We start from the raw sequence: 27438 nt of genomic DNA on the forward strand, positions 1-27438 counted from the left end.
TAAATTATTGATATAATATGGCCATCTGGTCAGAAGATAGGTAAAATCAGGGAAGTCTGACTTATTTTCATTTTTGGAGGGCTAAAATAATCCTCACACCTTTGCTTATTTCATCTGTTCTCTTTGGGCTGGTATGCATTCTGCTTTCATCTCCTTCCTTACTGTATACCCTTTTACCTGTCCTTTTTTTATTTTTTTAAGGGCCACACCTGCAGCATGCAGAAGTTCCCAAGCTAGGGGTCGAATCAGAGCTGTAGCCTCTTGCCACAGTCACAGCAACGCCAACTACGTCTGTGACCTACACAGTCACAGCAAAGCCAACTACGTCTGTGACCTACACCACAGATACTTAACCCACCGAGTGAGGCCAGGGATCCAACCTGCATCCTCATGGACAGTAGTTGGGTTGTTACCTTGGAGCCACTGTGGGAACCTCTACCTGTCCTTAAAGCTTTACCTTCTGGTCTCTCCACTGCCAACAACAAACAAAACAAGCAGGTTATTCTTTACTCCCTTGATTTTATTAACTAGATTTTGTTCAGATCCCCCTGGCATTTATCACATTCTCGCTCATACTGTTTATCAGAACGTCTTTATTCCCCATACCAGATTCTAAGGTAACTGAAGGCAAAAACTGTTTTAGTCTGCCTCAAGATGAGGCAATATGGCTTAATGGTTTAGGACCAGGGCTTAGTAGTTTCGTCATCATCGGCATAAACTTCAGTGCCCTCCTCTATAAAATGGAAACGTTAACAGCAACTTCATTAATTTGTACAGGCATCACAAGAGAATTCGTGAAAACTGCTTGGCTCTTAATGACTTGCTAATTTTTAACTATGGTTTTCACTCCCTCCATGCCCCAAACAAAAGCCTTACATGCTGTAGGCTATTCGTTGGTGGCCCTTATCCTAATAAATACATTCATGCCCAGTAATGTGTTAGCACTCTCTGTATCTGGAGGACTAACATGATTACCCATGACCTAGCGCTCGCAACTTGGCAAGGCTTGGATTACCAACATAGGGTGATTCCCCCTGCCTCATCATCTAGATCAGCGCCCTCCAATATAACTTTCTGTGATGCTGGCAATGTGCTGTACAAAATCTGCACTGTCCCCAAAGTAGCCATTAGCTACATGTGGTTACTGAGGACTTGAAAAGTGGACAGTTTGAATGTGAAACCCAATTTTTGCATGTTTAAAAATTAGTTTCAATTGTCCCCTAATGATTAGTGGCTATCCTACTGGACAGGGTACCTCTGGAATTTGCCTGGGCTAATTAACACTGTTAAATTCACCCATGTCCTCTTTTTCAACTGCGAAGTTTTTCCTAGTCTAAGAAGTAACCTTCACTGATTCAGCACATCAGAACTTCAACTGATCTTAACCTTTTCTTCAGCTAATACACATGTGCTCCTTGTAATACTTCAAGAAGTGGCGTGAGAAAGAGAATCCATGTGAAACCCAGCACTAAGGTTTGCTGCACAGGACAAAGTGAGTCATACATCAAATGACATGAAATCAGCAGACAAAAATACTGATTGCATCGCTGCCTCGTGAAGCACCGGGAGGGCTGGCAGGGAACGCAAACCAGCCGCCGTGCCAGGCGTGGCAACCACGTGAGCTGTGAGCTGGGCGGTCCGGGCCAGCCTCCTTCGGGCGGAGACAAGGCCAGGCTACCCGCCTGCCCTCCCACGCCGGCCGCTTCCGCTCTTGCTCGCGTGCAAGTCAGCATGGCCTGCTACGCTCCCGAACCCTAAAGGCGTCCTGGCTTACAAGCCGAAAGAGTCATTTCCCCCAGGCAACCCCCACCCCCACCCCCAGGAAAATCACGCCGCCTGCCTTGTCAGCTAGAAGCCGGCGCAGCCCGGCTTCCCCAGGCCCCGCCTCGGAACCGCCCCCGCCCGCCGCCGCTCAGGGCTCTAGGTCCCTGTACAAAATGGCGGCCAGGCCTGCGGAACCAACCATAGAGACTCCCGCCTTCCAAAGACAGAGCGCCGGCTCGTAAGGGCGTTTGCCCCTCCCGGAGAGGCGTGTCGGCGCCCTCTTGCCGAGGGGGCGGGAACACCGTGCGCCTCCGAGTGCCTTTCTAGACCAATGAGCCGTCTCGGTGGTGCCGGGTCCTCCGAGCTGGGTCACGTGGCCGGCGAAACCCGCGGCGGAGGCTGGGGGAGGAGAAATGGGCAGGAGGCCCGGGGATAGCTTGAGATCCCACGACGACGGGGTTGTCATGGAGTTGCTGGGCCGGGCTTGCGCATGCGCCACCTTAGTCCTGAGTTGTCTGGTCGTGGAGCGGCGACCCCGGTCCTAGGTGAGAAAGGGGAGGCTTGAGGGGAAAGGGAAAGGATTTGAGCGAGGAACACGGGGAAAGGAGGTGGGAGGAGGGGAGAGAAGGGAGGCGAGGTAAGCAAGAGGGAGAGTGGGCACTTTCGGGGGACCGAGGGCCAAACGGTGGGACCTGGGGGTGGTGCGTCCCTCCCTCATTCAGTTGGTTGGTTTTGCTGCGAGGGTCGAGCCTGCGTAGGAGAGGAAATCGCGGGTGAGGAGGGGGTTGTGGGGGTGGGGCGGAAATGGGATGAGACCGTTTGGGCCGGTGGGTTCAGGTCTGGCCCTGGGGGCAGCAGCCTGCTGGGCTTCCGGGCGTTGGGGGACAGTCTGGAGGCCAGCCGAGCTGTGAGCAGAGGGGCAGGGAACGGGCAGGTGAGTGGACGCCAAGGCTGGCAACCCTCTGAGGGTCTTGGGCGTCCAATTTGGTGATGGGAGATAGTGCTCCGTTCTGAGCCCGGGGCACAGGTGTGCTGTCTTTCCCAGAGACCTGCTGTCACCCACTTTGCTGGTTATTTCTTCAGGGTGACCACCTTTCCAGGCGTGGTGCCAGGAGGTGGGGAAGTGGAGAGAAGGTGGGCAGAGCCAAGTAAGGAGTTAGTGGTTAGTGTGGGTGGGCTGGGGAGAGCTCTGATCCAGGCCCAGGGCCCAGGCCGCAGCCAGGCTCTCTATTATTGCCCAGTCCTGGCAGTTTGCTCTGGGAGGCTGGTGGTATGCCAGTCACAGCACAGTCCTGGGGTCTGCCCAGTTCTGCCCTGCTGAGCTGGCAGGCTTGTGGATGCCTGGAGGGCGCTCCTGCTGTCTGGCACAGATGCATCGTGGGCTGGTGTGAATGCGGGGTGGGTGGGCACTGAACCCTTCTCCAAGCAGGGGATTTGAGAAAGTAATCTTATCAACTCTTTGAGAGAGAAGAATGGACTGAGCCGTACCTGGTGCCAAACAGAGGATGTTGTATGGAATTGAGGTTCAGGATCTTTGACATGAATTTGCAGCCAGGTTGGAGCATGAAAATGGATGTGAAGGGGAAGATAGATGAGTATTAGAGATTTAGGTAGCTGGGTTTTTTTTGTTTTGTTTTTTGTTTTCACTCCTTTGTTAAAATACACAGACATTCCCCCAGAATGGTATCTCTGAATATGCAGACTAAGAGGAAATGACTTCGGAGAAACCCTAATACTGTATTTATAATTCCAGCTGAGATTACTCACGGCTTTCTGGGTGGTATGATCTTAGTTTTCTATGGCCTTGTCTTTTTATTGGGTTTAAGCCTCTGCTTGGGTTCTCACCTCACACCTCTGCCCATGCACGCTTGTTATACATGTGACACATTTTAAAGGGAACTTGAGCTCTCAGGCAAGTTGCCAAGTATCTATAAAAGGAGAGATGTGCGAGCAGCATTTCAGATCCTTTCCTTCTACACCTTGGTTCTCCTTTTCATCATCAGCCAAAATCTTCATAGAGATTGTTTGTGGATTTGACCAACCTTTAATTTGGTTGCTAGATTTACCCGCAAGGTTTCAGTTTAGAATAAAGGGTAGATGAGCTCTGTTTCCCGCAGGAGACCAGACTGGCCGTTAGATCTTTAGGTGACCGTGGTGTTTGAAAGTGCACACTCCTGACCTTCAAGCTGTTCGGGTATTTTGGTGACAGCTAAGCTGCTAGGACTGTCAGTGAGACTCAGCAGGACAGAAGATTTGTTGGAATTTATTATTCTTTTGAGTCCCTCATACATTAATTGTTGGGGGCTGAGTCATAGAGACGAAAAGATAACCCTTGAGGTGGAAGAGACAAACGGATAACTAGACGCTAATGTAAGAAGTGCATAAGTAGAAGTAAGCACCAAGTGCTGTGGAGCACCCACGAGACTTTTATAACAATTTGTATAAACCTCTATGTACTGGTTCACTTTCCATTGTGAGTTTTAGTGTGTCCTGTTCGCTCTGGGAACCTCTTGGACAGTGTTTTACATGTGCACTCTAATAAGAGGCCCGTTTGATCCCAGCTTAACTTGGAGTCCTGCTGCAGAGTTCGGCTCATGAGGACCTGAGATGTTTGTAAGGCAGTCATAGTGGTTTCCAGTCTGCGCCAGGAAGCACAGATGGCACAGTAGGTATGAGCTTGGTAACCCATTTCAACCCATGGTCATCTAATGAGCATCTGACTTTATCATAAAATAACACCAAAGAGAAAAAAAAAAATCTGTTGAGGTTTTCAGACCTTGCCATTGGTGTGGCCCTGGGTTTGAGAGCACTGCTAGTGAATGCCATCATTCTGCTTCTCTCTGGTCGAGGGCCTCATCTGGTGCTGTGTATGAATGGGTCTGTTGTTCACTGGCTAATTGACATCCTCAGCACCACTCCCGGAGGGAAGTGCCTCTCAGAGAGAACAGGTCAAGATGGCATGTAGCCCTCCATTCTCTTTCGCACTTGAACTTCTTGCAACACTAGGGCTTTCTGCTGCTTTAAGAGAACTTTACTTAGGACAGAGGCTTTTATATTTTTTATCACTTGAACATTCAAAGTAGTCCATTTACTATTCTAAAGTAGATTATGCATTCTTTATTTCCAAGTGCCACCAGTTCCCCAGGCTCTAAACTTCTAGCATCTGCTCTCCTTTTAACTGATACGTCAGTGTTTTGGGATTTTGATTCCACAATCAGTATTGTCCAGCAGATTCTCAGATGATCCAGATAAATTCCTATAGCTCCACTTACTGCACTTTAATAACAGTAGCAAGACTTTGTTTGTTGTCTCGTCACAAGGGTTGTGAAAAGTTGGGATGCTTTCTCTAAAATGCCTGTAAGATAATCCACGTTTCATAGGATAAGGTGAAGTTTTGCTAATTTTTGTTTTGTTTTGTTTTAAGGCCACACTTGTAGCGTGTGGAAGTTCCTGGGCTAGGGGTCAAAACGGAGCTACAGCTGCCAGCCTAGCTGCAATGCTGGATTCAAGCCCTACCTGCAGTCTACACTGCAGCTTGTGGCAACGCCAGATCCCTAACCCAGTGAGCGAGGCCAGGGATCAAACCCACGTCCTCACGGAAACCGTGGCAGGTTCTTAACCCGATGAGCCACAACAGGAACCCCTCAAGTTCTTAATTCATTGCATCTAACAGGAGCTACCTTCCTAATCTAAATCAGCATTCAGGGTCCAACCTGAGTTAAACCTGTTTGCCCGTCCACCAGCGTCATCTGCCTCCATTTTGAAGAAGCCCCCTATTCACTTGCAGACAGTATTATTTCAGGAAAATGAAGTGTACATTTGTTGGGTTTCATACAAAAGGGTGCTGATTTAATTAGAGATAGTTCTACATTTTATTCTGCTTTTTAAACTGTCAAACTTACAGCCATCCAGTAGAGAGATGTTGCTTTTGCAAAGTGCCATGCAAGTTGTGACAGTGCCACTGTTTATCTTTCATTGCACATAATGCCAAAGTAACCCTAAACGTGGCCCGTCAAAGAGTATTCAGCTTGACATGGATTGATTGGGGAAGCCAGCCCTCTTAGATGAGTCAGGTATGATACAAAATAATTTTTACTTGGAACAGTGTTTAAAATTCAGCCTCATTCTGATCACTGACTGCGCATTCCCTCTAGTCCACTTCTCCTGTATGCAAAGTATGAGCAGGAGGCTCTCTCAAGGGTGCCTGTAAGCATCCTTGTCTTCTTTGTGATTTCATTTTGAAACCCTCCTCTGCTTCTGGAGTAGTCGTTATTCTTCAGTAGATTCTGTATTAGCAGGAATTTTCACACTTGGCATTTCCAGGGTATTTCAGATACGATGCTGTTTGCCAGGGGGCCCATGTTTCCTTCGACCCAGAAGGACAAGCAAATGAAGTCCAAGGTGGGGTGGGAAAAAAACGTCACCAGGTGTTGCTTAAACCGTCTTAGTCCATTTGAGCTGCCGTGACAAAACACAGACCGGGTGGCTTGTAAACAACAGAATTGTACTCTTCACAGTTCTAGATGCTGGGATGGTCCAGCGAAGGCCCTCTTCTGGGTCACAGACTTCTCACTGTCTCAACGCGGTGGGAGGGATTAGGGCCTTTCTAGAGCCTCCTCTAAGGTGCTAATCCCATGAGGCGACGCCCTCATGACTTAAGCACCTCCCATAGGCCCCACCTCCTAATGCCATCATCTTTAGGGCTTAGGATTTCAATATATGAATCTGAGGGAACACAAACATTCAGACAATAACTCTTAATGCATCCCATTATTATCTTCATCTTTGCTCTTGGTCCCTGTTCTCTTTATCCCTGCGGTATCCTTGTGTTCTTACCATGCCACCCTTACAGCTGCCATTCCTTGGTGATGCAGAGGGCCCTGTTAAAATATCTGGAAGGTCCTCAGCCTCTGCCAGCCCTTTGAAGGGCTTACTGGTCTCATGCTTTGCACTGTTAGCCTAGTTCTGGGTCTGCTCTACCAGCTGTGTGTCACTGGATCAAACCTAGGCTTCTCTTCAGGAAGGGGGTGACCCAGTCTCTTTGATTCACTCTGTACCTCCGTTCCTAGCATGATACCTGGTTCATAGCAGGACTTGATAAATAATTTTAAATGGCCGAATGTAACATATCTGAGCCTCAACTTCCTCCTCTGTAGAATGGAATAGCCACTGAGAAGGATGTTGTGAGTCTCAAGTGAGAGAACCTGATCGGCAGTAACGTTGTGGGCATTTGTGGAATCAGAGCACTATTATATATGGTCTTATGTGTGCATAGAAGTACTCTTTAAGCCAAAATGTAGCATGCATATATAAGGCATTGTTTTTCACTCCGTTCAACGTCTCATCCAAAAAGTGAAAGGTTAATTTGAGAAACTACACACTCTGGGAGGTGGCAGGAGGTCCGGAGTCTGCAAATGCATCCTGGGAAGCAGGCCTGGTCCAAGGCGAGCATCACCTCTCCTCCCCTCCCTCAGGGAACATTCCAGAAAGCCCAGTCAGATGTGCCTTTGTTCGCAGTTTACAAAGCTGCCACTGAATGTGGTTGTGTGCTTTGCATTTGTAATGGATTGAGAGGGCAGTGCCAGGACAGTGAACCTCCTCTGGGGTGGAAACCATTCCACTGTTGTGTAACCTGTAGCCTCTGTCAGTTGAGACCTCTGAGAAAATGCACGCCGAGGAAGTGGGCGAGGCCAGTGTCCTTTGCCCTTACTTTGCTTGCCGTTGTAGATCACCTGTCTCAGCGCTCCAGGCAGTGACTTCTTATGTAATTGTTGTTTTTCACAGGGAAGTCCAGATGAAAAGAGTCCTGATGCGTCCAGTTCCAGCCCAGTAAAACATGGAGAGGAAGAGCTCATCCAGAGAGGGCCCTAGAAGGCTCTCGGCCAAACTAAGCAAAGGCACAGAGATGAAAAAAGTGTCTCGTCAACTCGGCATGGCAGCTGCTGAGTCAGATAAGGACTCTGGATTTTCAGGTTAAAAATACCTCATCCTTTCTACATTATAATGAATGGTTTGCCTGAAAAATGTCCTCCTAAAACTCACTTGTGTGGTAAGGATGGGAAGATTTCACCCACTGGAGAAACAGCTCTCTGATCTCTTAAAATGGTGACTCTTCCCATATGGCTGGGTCGTCAGGAGTCACAGTGGGCTTAGTTCTGAAGGAATGATTGCACATCTTTTTTCGACTCAGACTCTTAAATTTATTTTATTTTATTTATTTATTTATTTTTAGGGCCACACCCGTGGCATATGGAAGCTCCCAGGCTAGGGGTCAAATTGGAGCTGTGGGTGCTGGTCTATACCACAGCCACAGCCATGCCAGACCTGAGCCATGTCTGCGACCTACACCACGGCTCACGGCAATGCCAGATCCTTAACACACTGAGTAAGGCCAGGGATCGAACCTGTGTCCTCATGGATGCTAGTCAGATTTGTTTTGGCTGAGCCACGAAGGGAAATCCAGACTCTCAACTTTATTTTTTGTTTGTTTTTGTTTTTGTCTTTTTAGAGCTGCACCCTTGGCATATGGAGGCTCCCAGGCTAGGGGGTCAAATCGGAGCTACAGCTGCCAGCCTACACCACAGCCACAGCAATATCAGATCCCAGCTGCACCTGTGACCTACACCACAGCTCTCAGCAACACCGGATCCTTGACTCACTGATCGAGGCCAGGGGTTGAACCCGAAATCTCATGGTTCCTAGTCGGATTTGTTTCTGCTGTGCCACGACAGGAACTCCAGACTCTCAACTTTAAATGTTATATTTCCAACTGTGGCAAGTGGTTACTAGGAAAAAATATCTAAATACTCATAATTCTGTTGTCTTCGTTTTTCATAGGAATAGTCACATTGCAGGGAAAAAAACCCTGCATGTTATCATCACATGTAACAAATTAAACAAAGGCAGTATATAATTTATTAAGGTAACTTTTTTTGTTAAGAAAGTAATTTGCTCTGTTTAAAAACCTCTCCCTCTCAAACCCATTCCTCCCAGTATTTATGTATTTTGTATTTTGACTATGAGCCTCCTGGCCCAGTTCCAAGCTTGAGTATCTGTTAAAGATAAGAAAGGGTAGTTTTTCTGACTGGTTTGTCTTAAGCCTTATCTGAAAGGACTAGCTGCATTCCCAGTAAATCTTTTAATTCTGTGCTGAGGCTTTTTTATTTCCAGGTCTGTGAGTAGTGCCTTAAATACGGCTCTAGTGTCAACATTTTTGGCCCAAGGGATTCTGGCTGGGTCAGCATCCTGAGAGTGGACCCCTCTCCCAGAGGAAGATTTATATTATCCAGATGGAGATTTATCAATCCATTGTGTTGATTTATTAATTTATAGTGAGAAGTGCAGCTGTTAGGGAAACGAGGACACGCATCCTTAGATTGGTTTATTTTCTCTTGTAGGTATGCTACCAGGAAGCCAAATTATAAATAGACCGCTGCTCGGCGAGGAACAGAGCACTGTCCTAGGGATTAGAATGAGGACAGTCCAGGAAAGGGAGGCCAGCTCACAGCCCTTTGGGTTTTTCTTCTTGAGCTTTTAGCGTTGTTTCCCAAGGTTACCTCATCATAAGGCTCATCTCAGGCGTTTGTTAAGTACTGACCACCAGACCCCGTCCTGGAGATTGTGATACCCAGAGTCTGGGGGAAGGCCTGGAGTGTGGGTTTTATACTTTACAAGTGTCTGGTGATGCGTGTGATCAGACAGATTTGGGAAACCTTGCAGGCCTAAGTGTCTTTTTTTCCCTCTTTTAACATCATGTTTGTTTCTTGTATGTTTTTCATATCACGAAGGTAACACATTGCTTGTTGTAGAAGCTTAGAAGTTTAGGTACATGCAAAGAAGAGAATAAACATTGTCCGTAATCCTGCTCCCTGTTTATTATTCCCAATACTGTGGACAGTCTCGTGCTTATTCTGATAGCTGCAGCTTTGTCAGGCCAGCTATTCTACAACATGTCCCAAAGTCTGGATAGTTTTTCTGAAAGTTTCCTCTTCTCTTTGTAGAAATGCTTTAAGAAGTATTGTGCTCTTCAAACATAAGGCAGTATTAAAACTAATCAAAGTTATTATGCCCCAGAAAGTGGCCCCAGTGACTGCCTCCAGCCACACCTGGGCCAGGTGCCAGTGATTCCGTCATGCCTGAGTTACCATTCTGGTTACCTTGGGATATGATGTAATTTGCTATTAATCATTAGCTACAACCCATAGATTTTTCCCGTTGTCTAGATAGTGTCTTTTATAGCTGTTAGTCTCTTTGTATATTGGTTTGTTTAGGGTCCAGAATCCAAGTGAGAGCTGTGTATTTCATTTTTTTGTCCTGTCTTCTTAATCTTATTTAGTCTAGAAGTGCTTCCTCGTCTCCCTTTTCTTTCTTTTTTTTTTTTTCTTGGACATCAGCATCTTTAAATGAGGCTTGTTGTTTTATAGAAATGTTTTATACCCGGTTTCTATAGTAGCTTCCCCATTAGGGGAATCAAGGTAAACTTTAAAAAAATAGAATATTACATTTTTTTATATTACTATATTCTTCTCATTGCGACATATAAGGTGATCCTAAATTTGTCTCATTCTTGGTGGCGCTGTGGTTGATCACTTGGTTAAGGGAGTGTGTCTGTATACCAGATCTCTTTATTGCAAACGTACCCTGTTCTCTTTGTAATTCACAAGCAATTTGTGGGATGATACTTTGAGACTATGTGACTATCCCATTCCCCAACTGACTCCTGACTAGTGGTTTTAGTATCCATTGATGATCTTTGCCTGAATCAGTGACTGCACTGGGGGTTTGAAAATGGTGATCTAATTCTGTCATTCCCTGTGCATTTTATTAGCCGACAGTCTTCCATAAAGAAGCACTTTCTCTCCTCCACCCCCTTTTTTGAGTGTCACTGTGGATTCATGGGATTCTTTTGTAGCTTGGTTTGTCAGTCCATTATCATCATTCTTTTTGATACTCAAATCATCCTGCATTTGGTCACTGGGGTCCCTTCTAGACAGCACCTGTCCTTTTGACATGTCCCCATTCGTTGAGCACTTCCTTGCTTTCTGGGACCATATGTCCAGGCCCATCTTGCACCCTTCCCTGCCACAAACTTGGCATCAGCCATTTCTCTAGGGAGCCCCAGTTCCTTTTTTATGCAGAATGACATTTAGAAACTAAGATTCCTGTATTAGAGTATGCACTTTGTCTCTGAAGTCCTTTATTTCTGGCCTAATGATTCTTAACTAGTTGCATATTTGGATGACTTATGGTGCTTTGTGAAAGTGCATGGCTGGCCTCCAGATAAACCAGTTTGCTAGATTGAGGAGAGGACCCCCCAACACCCATAATTTATTTCTAAAAAGCTTCTCTGGAGAATCGGATTAAATGCAAGTGTTGACATTTGCACTCTTAAATCATAGTCACATTCCAGTCCGGCCTCATCCAGATTACTGTGAGGTTTTAATGAGCATTTAGGGTGTTCCCAGCCTCCTCACTGGCAGGGTGACAGCAGTCTCTTGGTTACTCCAGTGGGGAGCTAATTACGTCCTTTCTGTATGGATTTCACGTAGGGCAACCTCCTTGTCTTTGCCTGGAGAGAATCTTTCCATCACCCTTCACGCAGGATCCCCAGGGGCACCCTCGACATGCATGTAGGACACTAACAGGAGGCGGTTAACTGGGTGGAGGGGAATAACAGAGAGACCCGTTGTAAATCTTAGCTTGATGGACTTATCCAGCATTTTACAATTAGAAAACTTAGGAGGAAGCTGTTTTAATTTTAGCATGCAGATAAGTTTTGAGGTTTTATGGGTTGGCTTTGTTTTTATTGTCATATCATGTGGTGCTCCCAGCCTCTAAAGGTCTTACTCCTGCCCCAGGTCACACACACACACTCCTCTCCCCTTTCAGCAACACATTCTTGAAGGTGCTGTGCTAGTTTTGAAGCCTTCACCCATCCTTGCTGCAGACGGGATGGTAACTTTCACAGGAACCCGGGTCTGGAGGGGAGTTAGAAAGGAAGTCTACTGTCCTAAGGTGGTGGTTCGGAACCTTTCGGGGGTGGGAGGATAATTATGGATCCATTGAGAATCCAATGAAAGCTAAAGACCTTCTCAGAAAAATTCACGACAACATATATCGCAAGTGTTCTGGTCCATTGAAAGGGGGTCCATGACTCCCCAGGACTGGTTAAGAGCCCAAGTGACCTGACTCTTCTTCTGCCACCAGATGGGAGCTCAGAATGCCTGAGCTCGGCAGAGCAGATGGAGTCCGAGGACGTGCTGGGCGCCTTAGGCTGGAGCCCAGAGGACCGGCCGAGGCCGAGCTCCAAGCCTGTGAGCGCTGCCTTCCCGACGCTGTCCCCCATGGTTGTCATGAAGAACGTGCTGGTCAAACAGGTGAGGAGGGCTCATCTCTCCTGACTTCTTCAGACTAGAGTCTCTGAGCTGCCTGTGTCCAGAGCCTCTCCCTCTGCCAGGGAGAGAGGTGAGAAGCAGGGCACCAGGACCGCACCCACTGCGTTTCTGTCCTGGGAGGAGGACGTGCCCTTGGATTATGAGAGTCGTGACACGTGTTCTCATTTTCCAGACCGAAAGACTATTGTATTTCCACATCCCCAGTGTGTCCAAAGTGATCTGGAATTCTTTAGTCATATTTAAAGGAACCAGGCAGAAATGTCTAACCTCTGTTGTGCATTCTAATATGTGGCAGAATTTAGGGCAGGAACAAGAGGATCTCCTTTTAATTTGAATTGCCCTGGGAATTTAGAAATATTTGGGAAATAGAAGCAATTTCTACTCTATAGAAGCAGTAGAACAATTTCTCATGTTGCATTCTGAGCATTTTCTAGTAATCAGCCAAAGCTATGTCATTAGTGAGAAAGCGGCTCTTTGGTTTAGGTATGGCTCTACCAGCAGAGCCCACGTGGCATTGCTGTGGAGTTGGAACATACCCTGTTTCAGGCTTGATTACATCACTATGCAAATTGGAGTTGCCATGTGGCACAGCAGCTTAAGGATTCAGCATTGTCACCACAGTGGCTCAGGTCACTGCTGTGGCACAGGTTTGATCCCTGGCCCAAGAACTTCCACATGCCTTGAGTGCTGCAAAAAAGAGAGAGAAGAAGAAAAAGCACCATAACTATGCAAATTATGTGATTATTGCCTAGATATGAAAGAAAAGATTTAGGTGAAGATCTAAGCTAAGCCCCAGTGTTTGAAACAGAGATCTCAATCATATATATGAACTTGGTTAAAGAGCATGTAACCTTAACCCCCCTTTGCTCGAGGCTGCTCGAAGCTAGTAAGTTTGAAATCTGGCTTTATGTGGTTGACCTGCCTGCCTCAGAAGAACATGGCTGCAGCCTGACAAGAAACCTTAACGTCTTAACTATTACTTAGTTTTTTGCTGAGGAACACAAACTGATTTTTGACAAGGCAGCCTGGTGAGTTTGGAAGAAGAATTTAAAGGTATTTGCTTGGCAAATCACCTCTCAGCTGGAAGCACAGCTCCCCTCACTGCGCTGAGGCTAGAGAATAAAAACATGAAATGGAACCCAAATGAGATTGTCCAGGCCCCACCAGGGCCGTGGTGCTTCTCAGGGCTTCCGTCTCCTGCTCTTTCCTCCCTGCCTTCCTCTCTGGCCCCTGGCCACTTTTTCTTGGGCGTCTTTGTTTGTCATGGGCAAGGCTGGCAGCTGCAGAGGCCTGGGAACAGCCCACATGCAGAGGGTGTAGGCGGCCCCAGTGAAGGCGTCATCTTTAGGAGAGAGAGCCACTGGGGAGGCCACTGGGCTTGATCAGGGGACAGGACACATGGGAGCAGACTGACCTAAGGGAGCCATCTAGGAGCTTAGTTATTTTTCACATGGGCTAGACTCCAGCACATTCCAAATTTAAAAGAATTAAATACTTTTGTGTCATGTCTTAATTATTGCTGCCTTGGTTTTAGGTATTTTTCTTTTGAGGGTGTAATTCCAGTTCTACCACCACACTATGTGATCTTACACACAATTACTTAATCACTGTGGACTTCAGTTTCCTCATCTTTAGCATGAGATCTTAGGTGAAATGATTCTGAGATCCTATTCAAGTCTAAAGTCTTGTCTGGTATTCCCTCAGGTGATCTCAACAAGAATGATACACTGTAAAAGCTAAAAATGAGAATAAATAAGCTGAGTGTCTTGAGTAGGCATAGCCGCAGCCTTAGAGGAGCAATCCAGTGAAATCATTTTGGAAAAGCAATGAATTAGGTCTTTTCTGGATCCATTTGCCTGGTAGGTCACCTCTTAAGGCACGAGTGACTAGGGACAGTCTGAAGTTTAGCTTCTGACTGAGCTGAACCAGGCTGACGTTCCTGGACTGACCTCTGACTCTCTGTGTCCTCTGACGGGGGAGTGCGGTTGCCGGGCCTGGCACTGCTTGCCTGTGTACATCGCAGGGTGTGTTTGAACACCAAGAGGGCTCCAGGATGCACTCTTCAGGTCATCCCAGCCTTTGCACAGGAGATGAACTATAGTAGATCTTGGCTTAAAGATCCTAGCCAGGTATCCAAGAAGCTGAAATGTATGCAAATGAGTGTGCCTGTGAGGGAGCATCGTCCTTCGCTTTCCTCAGACAAATCACGTGACTTCTCCAAAGGTAAGAACCTCTGTCAGGCTCTCTCTGCCCAGCCTCATCTGCACTCAGGTCTTTGGGCCCAGGTTGGAATTGGATTGGCTTTGAAATTTTCGAGACAGATAGCCATGCCCTTCTTTATTAGATTTCTGTGTGAATCGTTAATTAAACATTAAAATTATAATGGAGGAGTACAACAAAAGCGGTGTAGTGGAATAGTCAGGCTGGGTTTTAGCGTCAGAGGATGGAATCCTAGCTTCCTTACATAAAGTAGCTTGGGGACTGAAAGCAAGTTAGTTCAACCTTCTAAACCTCAGTTTCCTGTTTGTGGAGGGAAATGACAACCACCTCATGGGGTCATTATGGAGATTAAATGAGACAACCCATGTGAAGTGCCACACAGCGTCGGCCTGTAGTCAGCACCCATACATGGCGGCATTTCGTGCCTTGGAGAGCGTTGTGGTTGTTGGGCGTCATTGCTTTAAAAACAGGTTCCAGATGTAACTAAATGAAGATAGACTTTGATGTAAAGTCACATTTATAGTGTCGAGATCAGCACATGTGAACCTTTTTAAAAATTTTTTTTTATTTTTTTGTCTTTTTAGAGCCGCACCCATGGCATATGGAGGTTCCCAGGCTAGGGGTCGAATTGGAGCTATAGCCGCTGGCCTACACCACAGCTAAAGCAATGCCAGATCTGAGCTGCATCTGCAACCTACACCACAGCTCACGGCAATGCCAGATCCTTAACCCACTGAGTGAGGCCAGGGATCGAACCTGCGTCCTCATGGATGCTAGTCAGATTTGTTTCCCCTGAGCCTCAATGGGAACTCCTAGCACATTTGAACTTATGCGGGAAATCGTACTGTCCACACTAGCATTGCCTCTCTTGTGACTTGAACTCTGTCATTACTTTACCGACTTATAGTTTCTTTTTCTTGAGTGATAGCACTTGAATAAAAATAGCTATTTCTTCCAGTTTTCCCTTAAGAAAAAAAAAAAAAATAGGCCAGACCCCAGTAGCTTTTTAAGCCACATGTCCAGTCATGTTCCGAAGGGCTGTCCCGTGTGTGAGGGAAGCTCTGTCCTTGAGCTGGCTGCAGACACCCGAGGGCTGGCCTTGCCCCTTCCTCAGCAGCAGGTGATGAATGAGTAACACGCTGCCCTCCTCCTCTGTCTCAGGGCGGCAGCTCATCGCAGCTCCAGTCGTGGACCGTCCAGCCCTCCTTTGAGGTGATCTCGGCACAGCCGCAGCTCCTTTTCCTCCATCCGCCCGTACCGTCTCCTGTCAGCCCCCGTCACGCGGGTGAGAAAAAGTCGGACTCCAGGAACTACCTGCCCATTCTGAATTCTTACACCAAAATAGCCCCACACCCAGGCAAGAGGGGCCTTCCCCTCGGCCCGGAAGACAGAGGAGAGGGCGGAATGCAGAAGAAGATCTGCACGGAGAGACTCGGGCCGAGCCTGTCCTCTGGTGAGCCGACCAAGCCTGGCGCTGTGCCGTCCAGGCCCCCGACCCCCGTGCCCCCCAGTGCCAAGCTCGCCGAGGACTCGGCTCTACGGGGCGTGCCCTCCCTGGTGGCGGGCGGAAGTCCACAGACTCTTCAGCCGGTGTCCAGCAGCCACGTGGCTAAGGCCCCCAGCCTGACCTTCGCTTCCCCCGCCAGCCCTGTCTGCGCGTCAGACAGTTCTCTGCATGGGGTGGAGAGCCACCCGCCGCTGTCCCCCCTGTCAGCCAGTTACAGCTCCCCTCTGTGGGCCGCGGAGCACCTCTGCCGCAGCCCAGATAGCTTTGCAGAGCAGCGGCAGAGCAAACACAGGCGCTTTCAGAATACACTCGTGGTCCTGCACAGGTCTGGTTTGCTGGAGATCACTTTGAAAACCAAGGAGTTGATTCGTCAGAACCAGGCAACTCAGGTGGAACTAGACCAGCTGAAGGAGCAGACCCGGCTGTTGGTAGAGGCCGCCAAGAGCAGGGCCCTCAGGCTTGGGCCAAGCTGCAGGCATCTTTAATGTCAAGGTCAGGTCATGCTGGCAGCAACCTAGACATGTTCTCTGATCAGCCAGATATATAACGTAGAAAACATGTTTTCCTGTTACTTGAGTGGTTCTTTTTAACTCTTTTACTGTTACCCACTTCTATTTCCAAAGCCTACGTAAGAGCTTTCCCTCTAAACTTAAACTGTTCAGCAGTTCACTTATGAAGCCACGTGCCAGTACCTGGCTGCTCTCACCCTGAGGTCTATGCAGTTTACCTTTGTCTCCGTTCCACCGAGGACCTCAGATTGGGGTGTCCTTGAGTCCCTCTTCTTTAGCCTGCAGGCACTTAGATGGATCACAGGGCAGAGCGGGAGAGATGACTGTGTGGGGCCCGCCTAGCTGTCACCTCCCACCCTCCCACTCACTAACCCTGATCAAGGATGCAGTGACATGGGTGAGCATACAGAGCGACACCTGTTAAGCCAGGGAGTAGGTGACATCAGGAGCCTTCTGTGGATCGTCCCTTGAAGGCCTTAGTTGCAGAGGAAAAATAAGAGGAGGGTTTTTGCATCCCCCAGGCATGGGACAGTTTGGGAGGAACCTAAATGCTTTGGGCATGGATTGGCCCTTGGGTATAAGCACTTAAAGCTTTGGTTTTTTTTAACTCGAAAGTCAAGGGGAAAGGGTAGTACCATTTAACTTTTACACTTTAATGACAAGCCAGATTCCTCTTAAACTGAGATTTGCGAAGTATGGAATGCATTTAGGTCCATCTGGAGCTACAGTTGATGAATTGCTTTTTTGACTTAGACTCTGAAGAAAGGAGGAATGGCTAGCATCTCTTGGCTGGGAGCTGGAAGATTCTGGTAATTTATGCTTTTTTTGTCTTTTTGTCTCTCTCTTCTTTTGAAACAATGCAACCTGTTTTATGTGTGAAAATCTTAAAGACAGCCTCATGGTTCCTGGTAGTATAATACAAGTCAGCCCTCTGCTACCACCTTCTGTAAAAACAGAAGGGGAAAGAGATGATTATTAAGCTTGATAAACTTTGAATTAAAATTATCATAAGGTTATGGCATATAAGTTCACCGAAAAATTGGAAACCATTCTTGTTATGTTGTTTCCACATCCAGAGTTTTCATTTGTCTTATGCCACAGGGATGTGGAGTGGAGGCTTCCGTGTTTCCCTTATGCTTTGGATTTTGGCAGCAAAGCCACATGCGTAGTGAGTCAGGTGAAGTCCATCTAGAACGGGAGAGTATTATAGGAACTTCCATATTATACACACTCTTTAGCCTCATTGTAGACCAGATTTCTAAGTAGTAAAGTTGCCAACTTTTTATCCTCCCATGTAAAAATTTCATCCTCTTGAAAATCTTTGTTCAGATTCATGAGAAGTTTTGTATGACCACCTTTATCTTTTCTGCAAGGAAAATGTTCTTAAAGTTCTACCAAGGCCAGAAGCTGATCTTCAAATTTACAAGCTAGTTGTAACTCTGACATACTTTCAGAATTACAAGGCTTCCGATTTCTTGCATTTTGTTTTCAAGTCTGTGTGGTTTAGATATGACCAATTTAGAAATAACTCGGTAAAATCTCTAGACTCTCCTGATCAGTGCAGAATTATTACCTGCCATTTGCTTTCTGTAAGAATTTCAAAAATCAGAGCAAATGTGTCTGTGAGCAGACTTGGCTCCTTTTAATATTTTTCTCCTGGCCCACTCCCTGTGCCTGCCCTGAATCTGTGTGGTGCTACAGCAGCTCTGCCCTGCACACCATGCTAGGAAGCTTCCTTTTTGGCAGAATATGTTTGGCAGCAAAGCTATAGAAACAGGTGCATTTAGAACAGTCTGGGCACCAGTTATGAGTCTTACCGAGTCAAAAATCTGAGCACTTGCTGAGAACCAAACTGATTCCACTGGAAAAACCCTCTGTGGAGCTGCACACCTCTTGGACTCTTCTTCCTAGATGAAGGTTTGCATTTCCCTCCTGTCACAGTAAAAGGCATTGAAAGCCACCGACCCTCGCTGCTGTGTGGCAGGGAGAAGCAGCACCATCCCCAGCACTTATGGTCCTGTAACTCGGTGCTGGAATTCTCTCAAGGCTGTTAGCATGGGTGTTCTTTTCCTAGTGGATGGAGCAATAAACTGATGAAGCCAAGTAGAGAAGCTAGGCCGTGGAAGGAAAGATCCATTGAGGCTAGCAGAAGCCTCACGTGGGGCCAGAAGCCAGATCAGCAATGGAGGCACCTCGGAGTTGACCAGAAGGATCTCCGTTGTTTTCACGAGGCTGTAAGTAGCGATGGTGGTGGCGATGCGTGATCTGATCTGGCGTGGAGCTCTGTGGCAAAGCTGCTGTTTCTGAAAGTGAGAAGCCATTCTCAGCTCAACCCAACGCTTAAGAGAAGTTTTGGCAAATCGTGTCAGCAGTTTGGAAACATGTAGAAAAAGCTGCTGATTGAATCGGTTATGGGAACGGAGTTGAGTGGCGTTTGTAACTTATTACACTCTCATTGCTCTTTATTGAGTATGGCGTTGTCTGACCTTACTCTGATTCCTTCTGCCGAAAAGTAACTCTCGTGCGTATGTTGAAGTGTTTTTCCAGCTATGAATTCTTTAGGATAGAGATTTATTTACCAAATGTGAAGTCTTTTGAGGAAGTATGAAGTTTTGTAGAAATTAACTGTGAAATGTCAGAGAATAATAAAAGTCACTTACTTGAAGACTGCTTGACCTTTTGGCTTTATAACCACTTAGAATACTAAGGGATGTCAAGAGTAAAAGTCCCATTTAGGCTTCACCGTCTTACTCATGTCATTTGTGGGTATTGGAATTAGATACTGAACTTGGGGAAATTCTTTGTTCAGACTCTCACCAGTGTGAATTTCAAAGAGATGCAGGCACTCTTAAGGCAAATGGATAGTCCAGCGTTCCCTCGAATCGTGGAGGTTTGTATTGGGTAGGTTGGGAGGAGAGAGGAGGGTATAATCCAGTGGTTTCTTCCATCTGATAATGACACTTTCACAAACAGAATTTTTCTACATACTAATTTTTTTTGATTTATATATATATATATATATTTAATACAGTTTATTTTTTCCATTATACCTGGTTTACAGTGTTCTGTCCATTTTCTACTGTACAGCATGGTGACACATACATGCATACATTCTTTTTTCTTACATTATCAGGCTCCATCCTAAGTGACCAGACATTTCCGAGTGCTACACAGCAGGGTCTCATTGCTAATCCATTCCAAAGGGAATAGTCTGCGTCTCTTAACCCCAAGCTCCCCATTCATCCCACTCCCTCCTCCTCCCCCTTGGCAACCACAAGTTCTCATGTCCATGATTTTCTTTTCTGTGGAAAGGTTCATTTGTGCTGTATATTGGATTCCAGATATAAGTTGTATCAAACAATTTTTCAATGACAGAGTTCCTGCAGTTGTCTACCAGGCTAAACTAAAGCCACTTTAGTAGCATTGAGAACTATGTCTAGATACTCATATTGCAGCAGAACGAAGGGTGGGGGGAAAAAATGTATGCATGTAAGGATAACTTGATCCCCTTGCTGTACAGTGGGGGGAAAAAAAAGCCACCAGGTGAAGTTCTTTCTACAGCAGAGTGGTCCTGAGTGAGTACATCTCTAGCCCCTTCCTTCATGCTTCTCCGAGTTGCCTCTGAAGGCTCTGCTCCTCCTCCTCAAGGTTGAGCGACCGAGTCTCAGCAGGGACGTGTGTAGAGTCTCCCCTGCTCTCCCGGCCAGTCAGGACACCTCTCCCGGGATTCTTGTCAGTGGAAAAGTAAAAAGCTTATCCTCGTTTACAGGCCTGGAGGTTTGCCATAGTCTAATTCTTACAGCTTTATTTTTGTCCTACAGAATTTTCTAAGTAACTTTTAAAAATATGGCTGTAAGACCACTGAAATGAAATAAAACTGAGTAAAGATGGCTAGAAGAGGCCGCTCCTGAACTAGAACCACCCTCCCATAAGAGATGGAATCCAGGGACACGGGAGCCCAGAGTGGTTGCTGCGAGGCTGGGGAGAGCCCTGCTACAGGCGTCTAGGCGCATCTTGTGTGGCATTGCTACAGGTTGTTGCCTGGCGCGCGGGGGGGGGGGGGTCTTAAGACCTGCATGCTCCTGTTGTAGCTGTCACTCATTAACTGGGTGGCTCTGTGTAGGTCACTGAACCTCAAGGTTGAATAATAAAGAATTGGAGTTGGTTCTGTCTGCGGTGCTTCCTGACTAACCATTTGCGAGATCTCTAGCTGTGTCACAGCTAAGCCATAAAAGTATGGGTCTTCCTCACTTTACCTTGGGGTTACATCCTGATAAGCCCATCATCATAAGTTGAACATATTCTGAGTCAAAAAGGCATGAGATTAAAAAAAAAAAAAAAAAAAAAAAAAAAAGCACGTAACCTGAGTTCTCTTGTGGTGCAGAGGGTCATGGATCTGCTGTTGTCATGATTGTACCACACATCGCTGGCCCAGGGAGAAGATCCAGATTCAGAGTTCGGTTGAGCTCAAATTGCAAGACACAGTTTCTACAGAATACCTATCTTTCACGCCATTGTAAAATCCAGAAACCTTATGTCGAACCATCGTAAGTTGGGGACCATCTGTAATGGATTTAATTTTAGAGAAAATCCTGGGTTGCCTTCAAAGTAGGTTCCTAGTGCTCTGGTAAATTGATTTTAATCTGTCAGGTTTTAAACTTATTATATGTGACTCTGGGAGAAGCATTTTGCCAGTCTGCATTGCCTTTCTAATGATTACCTGGTTGAAGCTGACGTGGATTCACTGTTAAAGACTACTCTCAAATGAAGAATTATTGGCCCTAAAGGAGAGAATTGTGGAGTTAAATCTAATTATGTCCTTTCCTAGTCATCTGCAAATAGCACTTTCATGTGAAGTGAACGACATAACAGCTTTTATATTGGAGAGAGTATGTCAATTTGCTTTTATTTCATTCCAAATTTCTCTCCCCACTACCCTTTAAAATTTTCCTCCTGGCCCCCCACTCCCTTTACCTCCCCTGAATCTGAGTGGTGCCACAGCAGCTCTGCCCTGCACGCCATGCCAGGAAGCTTCCCTTTTGGCAGAGAGGATGTTTCTGCGTGTGTTGTAAGGAGCCCTTAGGCTGGTTTAACATCATTTTAACGGTAGAGAGTCATACACTCTGTGGCTGTGGTGGTGCTTTGTGAGGACCTGACTCTGGTCCCAGCAAGGTCTGGGTACCACCTTTCATCTCCCCCCCACCCCCACCCCGGAGGAGCGATTAGAGAGGAGCAGAGGTCTGCCTGGTGAGCACCATCTGGGTGACTGGGAGGAAGAGGCAGCAGGAAGCAGCTTTATCTCCATTTCCTGTATCATCGGGAAGGGGGGTAATCTTTGCTGTCCACTTGACATCCTGAGATTAAGGTGAAGTACTAAAAAATGCTGTTTCTAAAGGGTTTTATTTTTTATTTATTTATTTATTTTGTCTTCTTGCTATTTCTTGGGCCGCTCCCGCGGCATATGGAGATTCCCAGGCTAGGGGTCTAATTGGAGCTGTAGCCACTGGCCTACACCAGAGCCACAGCAACACAGGATCTGAGCCGCATCTGCAACCTACACCACAGCTCACGGCAACGCCAGATCGTTAACCCACTGAGCAAGGGCAGGGACCGAACCCGCAACCTTATGGTTCCTAGTCGGATTCGTTAACCACTGCGCCACGACGGGAACCCCTCTAAAGGGTTTTAAATTGCTCCACAGAGCAGGGCATCCTCCCTGCGCAACAAACCCGGCGGTGGGGTTCAGGTGACGGCATCCACCCCTGAAGGGTTGTCATTTGCTTGGGACAGTTAAGGCTACCTTCTACCAAAATCTGACAGCTGACAGGAGGAGAGCAGACTTCAACCCAGCCTTTGACTGGTCTGGAAGGAGGGACTCAGTGGGTCCATGGACTCCTGTGACCACTGTGACTTTTTTCCCTCTTAGAATTCTTCCTTCATTCCTATAACACGTGGCTTTCCTATCTCTTTCTGAAGGATGGTTATGCAAGACATTAGAGAATTGCTTGAAAGAACAGTCTGTGTGGTTCCTGCCTCAAATGACAGCATCTGGAGGAGATGAAAAGAAAGAGAAAAGCCTGTGGAGTAACACAGTGAGTGGGTAGAAGCTGTAAGGAAATGAAAGGGAAGGAAAACTGCAAGCAGGGTCCCGAGGCCAGCCCGCGTGAGGGCCCTGGTCAGGTCGAACGATGAGCGAAGCCTTCAGGATGGCTGGGGAGCATGAGAGTAAAAATAGCTGCCTTTCATTTTCCTAAAGCCTCACTTTATCTCAGGAATTGCAGTGGCCTTGGAGGACTGCTCAGGAATTCTGGTAAATGTCTCTAACAGCGGCGGGTCAGGGCTTCCGTTCTCCGGGGGCACCTCAAGCCTTTGGCCGATGGCTGGGCAGATGGTAGTGCTTGGCCTGGAGCCCATCCTCCGCCTGGGGCTGAGAGCACGGCCGAAAAACTCAGAGCTGCTACTAGTAGTTGACAGTAAGACCATAATAATACCCCTCCAGAGATCTGGGCTGGAATGACCCCTGATACAAATTCTTAAGGCCCCCCTCTAGAGTCAGGGGAAGAGAAGAAGCTTAAAGATACCCACAAGTAAAAACCTGCCCCCTTGGTAGGCCCTGCGTGCTATTTAACAGAGGCTGGAGAGCCTGGTTCCGGAGGTCAGGTGCCCCCCCCCCCCGCCCCGAGAATGATTAATTCTGACTCCCCTCTGTTTCTTCAGAAGGCTTCTGGGCTTCCCGCCTGTCACTGGGCTCCTCAGGAAATGCAAATGAGAGTTCACTTAAGCAAAACCCACAGAGGAAGGGCAGTGAACCAGCCAAACCAACAGTGCAGGATACCCGCGGCTGACAAGGTCGTCACAGGCTTGGTTCAGACAGTAGGCTTTCACTGGTGGTCCTGGCACGCCGAGCAGGCCCAGGATAACTGCAGGGTGGAAACCTTTTTTTTTTTTTTCTTTTAAAGCCTTCAAGCCAATGCTTGTCTAGTCAAGATGTATTTACAAGTTTGTGCTGCTTGCATTCTTGAAGCATTTTCTGAGGCTCAGTTATGCTACAAAGCCCCTAACTAGTCAGTCACCAGTGTTGCCAGTTGTGCTAGTCAGGTCAGGCTCAGTGACAGGACAGGCCTCCCTGCAGGGGATTGGGAAATGTGGCAGAGCATGTGCCTGCTGGTAAATGTCTCCGTCGCATTGGTTTTTTTTTTTTTTTTTTTTTTTTTAATCAAAGGGCAAAGTGCTTGGGGACCCACAGAGGTGATCAGGGACCTGACAGCACAGGTCAGCCCCACAGGAGGTCCCACTTTGGGGACCTTTAGAATTCTCAAAAGGGGGTGTTCCCATCATGGCTCAGTGGAAACGAATTTGACTAGCATCCAAGAGGACACAGGTTTGATCCCTGGCCCCGCTCAGTGGGTTAAGGATCGGGCATTGCCGTAGGCTGGGGTGTAGGTCACAGACATGGCTCGGATCCCGCATGGCTGTGGCTGTGGCTGTGGCTGTGGCGTAGGCCAGCGGCTACAGCTCTGATTCGACCCCTGGCCTGGGAACCTCTGTATGGGAACCTCACTCTTTTTAGGGTGTGGCCCTAAAACAGACCAAAAAAAAAAAATTCTCAAAAGTGATCCTCACTTCTCAGATTTTCACTCACCACACCCCCCCTAAATTTTATATATTCTTAAACCCTGATCATTTCCACTCTTGAAAGTGTTACTGTTTCCTGAAGCTTTTCTGACAGAGACATTGTCATTGTTACTTAAGAGTAACAAATACATAAAGTTATGAACACACTCATGTCCCAGGTGCTGACCTCGTTGGAGGGCATGAAATGGTGAATGAAACAGACATGGTCCTTGCTTCTGTTCTAATGGGAGGATAGCAACCACCATCCATTAGTCAATCACTTCTTTGATGGTTTGGGTCTCACCAGTTCTCGTACATCCAGAGTTGGGTGTGTCAGCCTGGGCGAGGTGATAGGGCAGACTCACCTCTACTTTTATTTCAGAATTAACATTTTGATAACCTTTGGTTTTAGGTCTTGCTCATCCTTTGATTAGGGCAAGAGTCCTTCGCATTAAACCGCTAGTTGAGAACAGAAGTGTTGATAGGGGCACAATATATAAATTAATTGATAATGGAGTTTCCATCATGGCTCGGTGGTTAACGAATCCGACTAGGACCCATGAGGTTTCAGGTTCGATCCCTAGCCTCACTTAGTGGGTTAAGGATCCTGCGTTGCCCTGAGCTGTGGTGTAGGTCGCACACTCCACTTGGATCCTGCCTTGCTGTGGCTGTGGTGTAGGCCGGCGGCTACAGCTCCGATTCGACCCCTAGCCTGGGAACCTCCATATGCCGCAGGTGCGACCCTTAAAAAAAAAAGACAAAAGATAAATTAGTTGATAAGTTCACTCCATCAGCCAGCACACAGAGAGTTCTAGGGAGCAGGCCATCCTGTCTGGTGACACTTTCAGACTCTGGGCTCACACACCACAGCACCTGCTCTCCTTTCCTCAGCCTCCCCGTAGCTGCTGCCAGAAGCATTTGCACAACCTCAAGTTTTGCACCATAGGCACCTCGCCTGCCTCACCCTAGGTCCAACCCTAGCAGCACCCAACACTTCCTGAGGCCCAGGGCCTACAGAAAGGCACATGTGGTCCCCGGCCTTGGAGCCCTCACAGCTGAGCCCGGAGATGTGACTCATGGGGAGAGTGGCAACACAAGCTAGTGTGGCCCAAAGCCAACTACAGACCAGAGCTGCAGGAGCTCTCCAAGACCTCGAAAGGAACACATGGCGAGGTGAGATTGGAGCTCAGCCTTGGCACCGGCTGGAGTTTAGAGAGGTGGAGAGGAAGGGGAAGAGCATTTCAGCCAAAGGAAAGCGTGAGGAGAGGCATCATGGTGAGATGGAAATATGGCTTCATATCTGGATCTGGTTTCTGTGTGATCCTGGCAAGTTACATAACCTCCCTGAGCTTCAGATCCTCATTTGTTAGGTTGCTGTCGAGTCTAAAAGGTTCTTGTGCCGTAAGGTGAAACGTGTCTAGTTCAGTGGCCCCAGCTAAGGGGTGCACAGGAAGCGGTAATCCTAAAATCATTACTGCCAGTGAAGCAGTTTGCAATTGGAGGGATGAGTATGGGGCCAGCGGAGCTGCCTTCAGTCCGGGGCCAGCCTTTCACGTAGCACCGAAGAGGCAGTGAGCAGCAATCAGCCCAGCTCCCTGCCAGCCCCCACACCCTGCTGCACCCAAATGGAGCCTCTCCTTAGTACACACCCTGCACAGTCCTTGGCAAGCCCAGCACCCTCTCCCAGCCCATCCTAGGCCTCACTCCTTTTTAGGGCTATCCAGCCAGGGCATGGGGAGCTATCGAGGACTCAGTATTGATTGCAGGCCCCACCCTGGCCAGGATCTTTAATCTCTGGCCCAGCCTCCTAGCTGGTGACTCAGCCTCCAGTATCTGCAAATGCTGTCCCCCACACCTGTGCTGGGTGAACTTCTCCAAACCCTTTTGCGTGTGTTACTGCCCTCCACAGGCACCTCTAGGGCAGCAAGTCTAGCCTCAGCTGTATGGGAAGCTCTTAAAATCCTGATGCCCAGACCACACCCCAGACCAATTCTGTCAGATTCTCTGAGAGGTAGGAGCCCCACCCCTTCCCCACCACCATCAGTAATTAAAGGTTCTCAGAGGATTGCAAATGTGCAGCCACAACTGGGAACGAGGGCAGTGCCTCCCCATTGTGGGATTGGGCTTGGGACTGGCAAGGAGGAGAAGGGACTAGCCCTGTACCGTGCCGTAAGTGTGATTGGTAGCACTGTCACCCCTGGGAGCTTGTCAGAAATGCAGAATCATAGGCCCAGCTGATTCTGAATCTGCATTTTTACCAGGTTTGCAGGTGATTTCCACACACTGTCAAATTTGAGCAGCACTGGCACCAGCTTTTACTAGACGCTTGCAGTGGTCCATGTGTGGTGCCAGGTATGTACACACACCCTCTCATTCCATCCTCAGAGCGCTCAGCTCTTAGCATCCCCTCTGACAAGTACGAAAACACCTGCCATTCATTCAGCAAATTCTTACTAACTACTATGAGAGAAAGAAGCTCTGAGCTAGGGTCTGGGGATCAAAATGAGTGCTTCCGGTGTTCCCGTTGTGGCTAGTGGAACGGAATCTGACGAGCATCCATGAGGACACAGGTTCGATCCCTGGCCCCACTCAGTGGATTAAGGATCTCGTGTTGCCATGAGCTGTGGTGAAGTTGGCAGATGCGGCTCGGATCTGGCATCGCTGTGGCTGTGGTGTAGGCCAGCAGCGATAGCTCCGATTTGACCCCTAGCCTGGGAACCTCCATATGCTGCGGGTGTAGCCCTAAAAAGACAAAAAAAAAAAAAAAAAAAAAAAAAAAGTGCTCTGTGCTGGATAATCGCCCAGAAGCCCGTAGGGTTTGATGTCTCGGTCATCACTTAACAGCTCTGTGTTCCTGGGCAACTTTCTCAGCGTCTCCGAGCTCTGCTTTACTCTTGTGCTGATCTGGGCTGTGCTGGTGATTCACTGACTTTCCCTAAGCCAAGTACTCACCAGAAGGCCTGGATCTAGTATGAGCTCAAGAATGGTTACTATTGTTACAAGTAATAATACCAGCAGGTTGTGGAGAGGAGGTGGGGGTGGGCTGGGGGAGAGGGACGTCAGGCCACGGTGGTGCCTGAGAGGGCGGCAGAGCTAAGAGCGGGGTTGTGGGTTCTAAGCGCCAAGAACCTCCCAGGAGGTGGTGAGTGCGGGAGGGGCCGGGTGTAGACCAGGCTGCCCTGTCCTACTCCCTGGCCCTGTTTCTCTGGATCGGGCCTGCTCTCCCCACTTTTCAGGAGAGCAGATGAATCAGACCACTATCAGCAGCACGAATCTGAGTCCAGCTCTCGCGCTTTGTATTCTGAAACCCACTGTGGCTCTGCGGAGTTAGAAACCCAGCAGCCCCTCCAGACTTGGCCTTGGTTAACCCAGGTCCTCGCCTGCACCTTACCTTGTCTTGCGGAGCAAGGGCGCCCCCTTTCGGCGAAAC

The 27438-nt window shown here is 47.8% G+C and overlaps 1 protein-coding gene across 5 annotated transcripts; it reads left to right on the forward strand.

The window, feature by feature from the left end:
• CIPC (CLOCK interacting pacemaker) lies at window positions 1608–20748 on the forward strand. 5 transcript variants are annotated; one of them, XM_013978334.2, is made up of 6 exons: window positions 2086–2309; window positions 4326–4433; window positions 5758–5837; window positions 7549–7736; window positions 11971–12140; window positions 15540–20748. In XM_013978334.2, the coding sequence occupies exons 4-6, from the start codon at window positions 7601–7603 to the stop codon at window positions 16368–16370; spliced, it is 1137 nt and encodes a 378-aa protein (XP_013833788.2). In that variant the 5' UTR covers window positions 2086–2309; window positions 4326–4433; window positions 5758–5837; window positions 7549–7600; the 3' UTR covers window positions 16371–20748. The 5 variants fall into 5 exon arrangements, with proteins under 5 accessions (XP_013833787.2, XP_013833788.2, XP_013833789.2 ...); XM_013978335.2 differs by lacking the exon at window positions 5758–5837; XM_013978337.2 differs by lacking the exon at window positions 4326–4433.

Source organism: Sus scrofa, chromosome 7 (assembly GCF_000003025.6).
Source record: "Sus scrofa isolate TJ Tabasco breed Duroc chromosome 7, Sscrofa11.1, whole genome shotgun sequence".
Lineage (NCBI taxonomy): Eukaryota > Metazoa > Chordata > Mammalia > Artiodactyla > Suidae > Sus > Sus scrofa.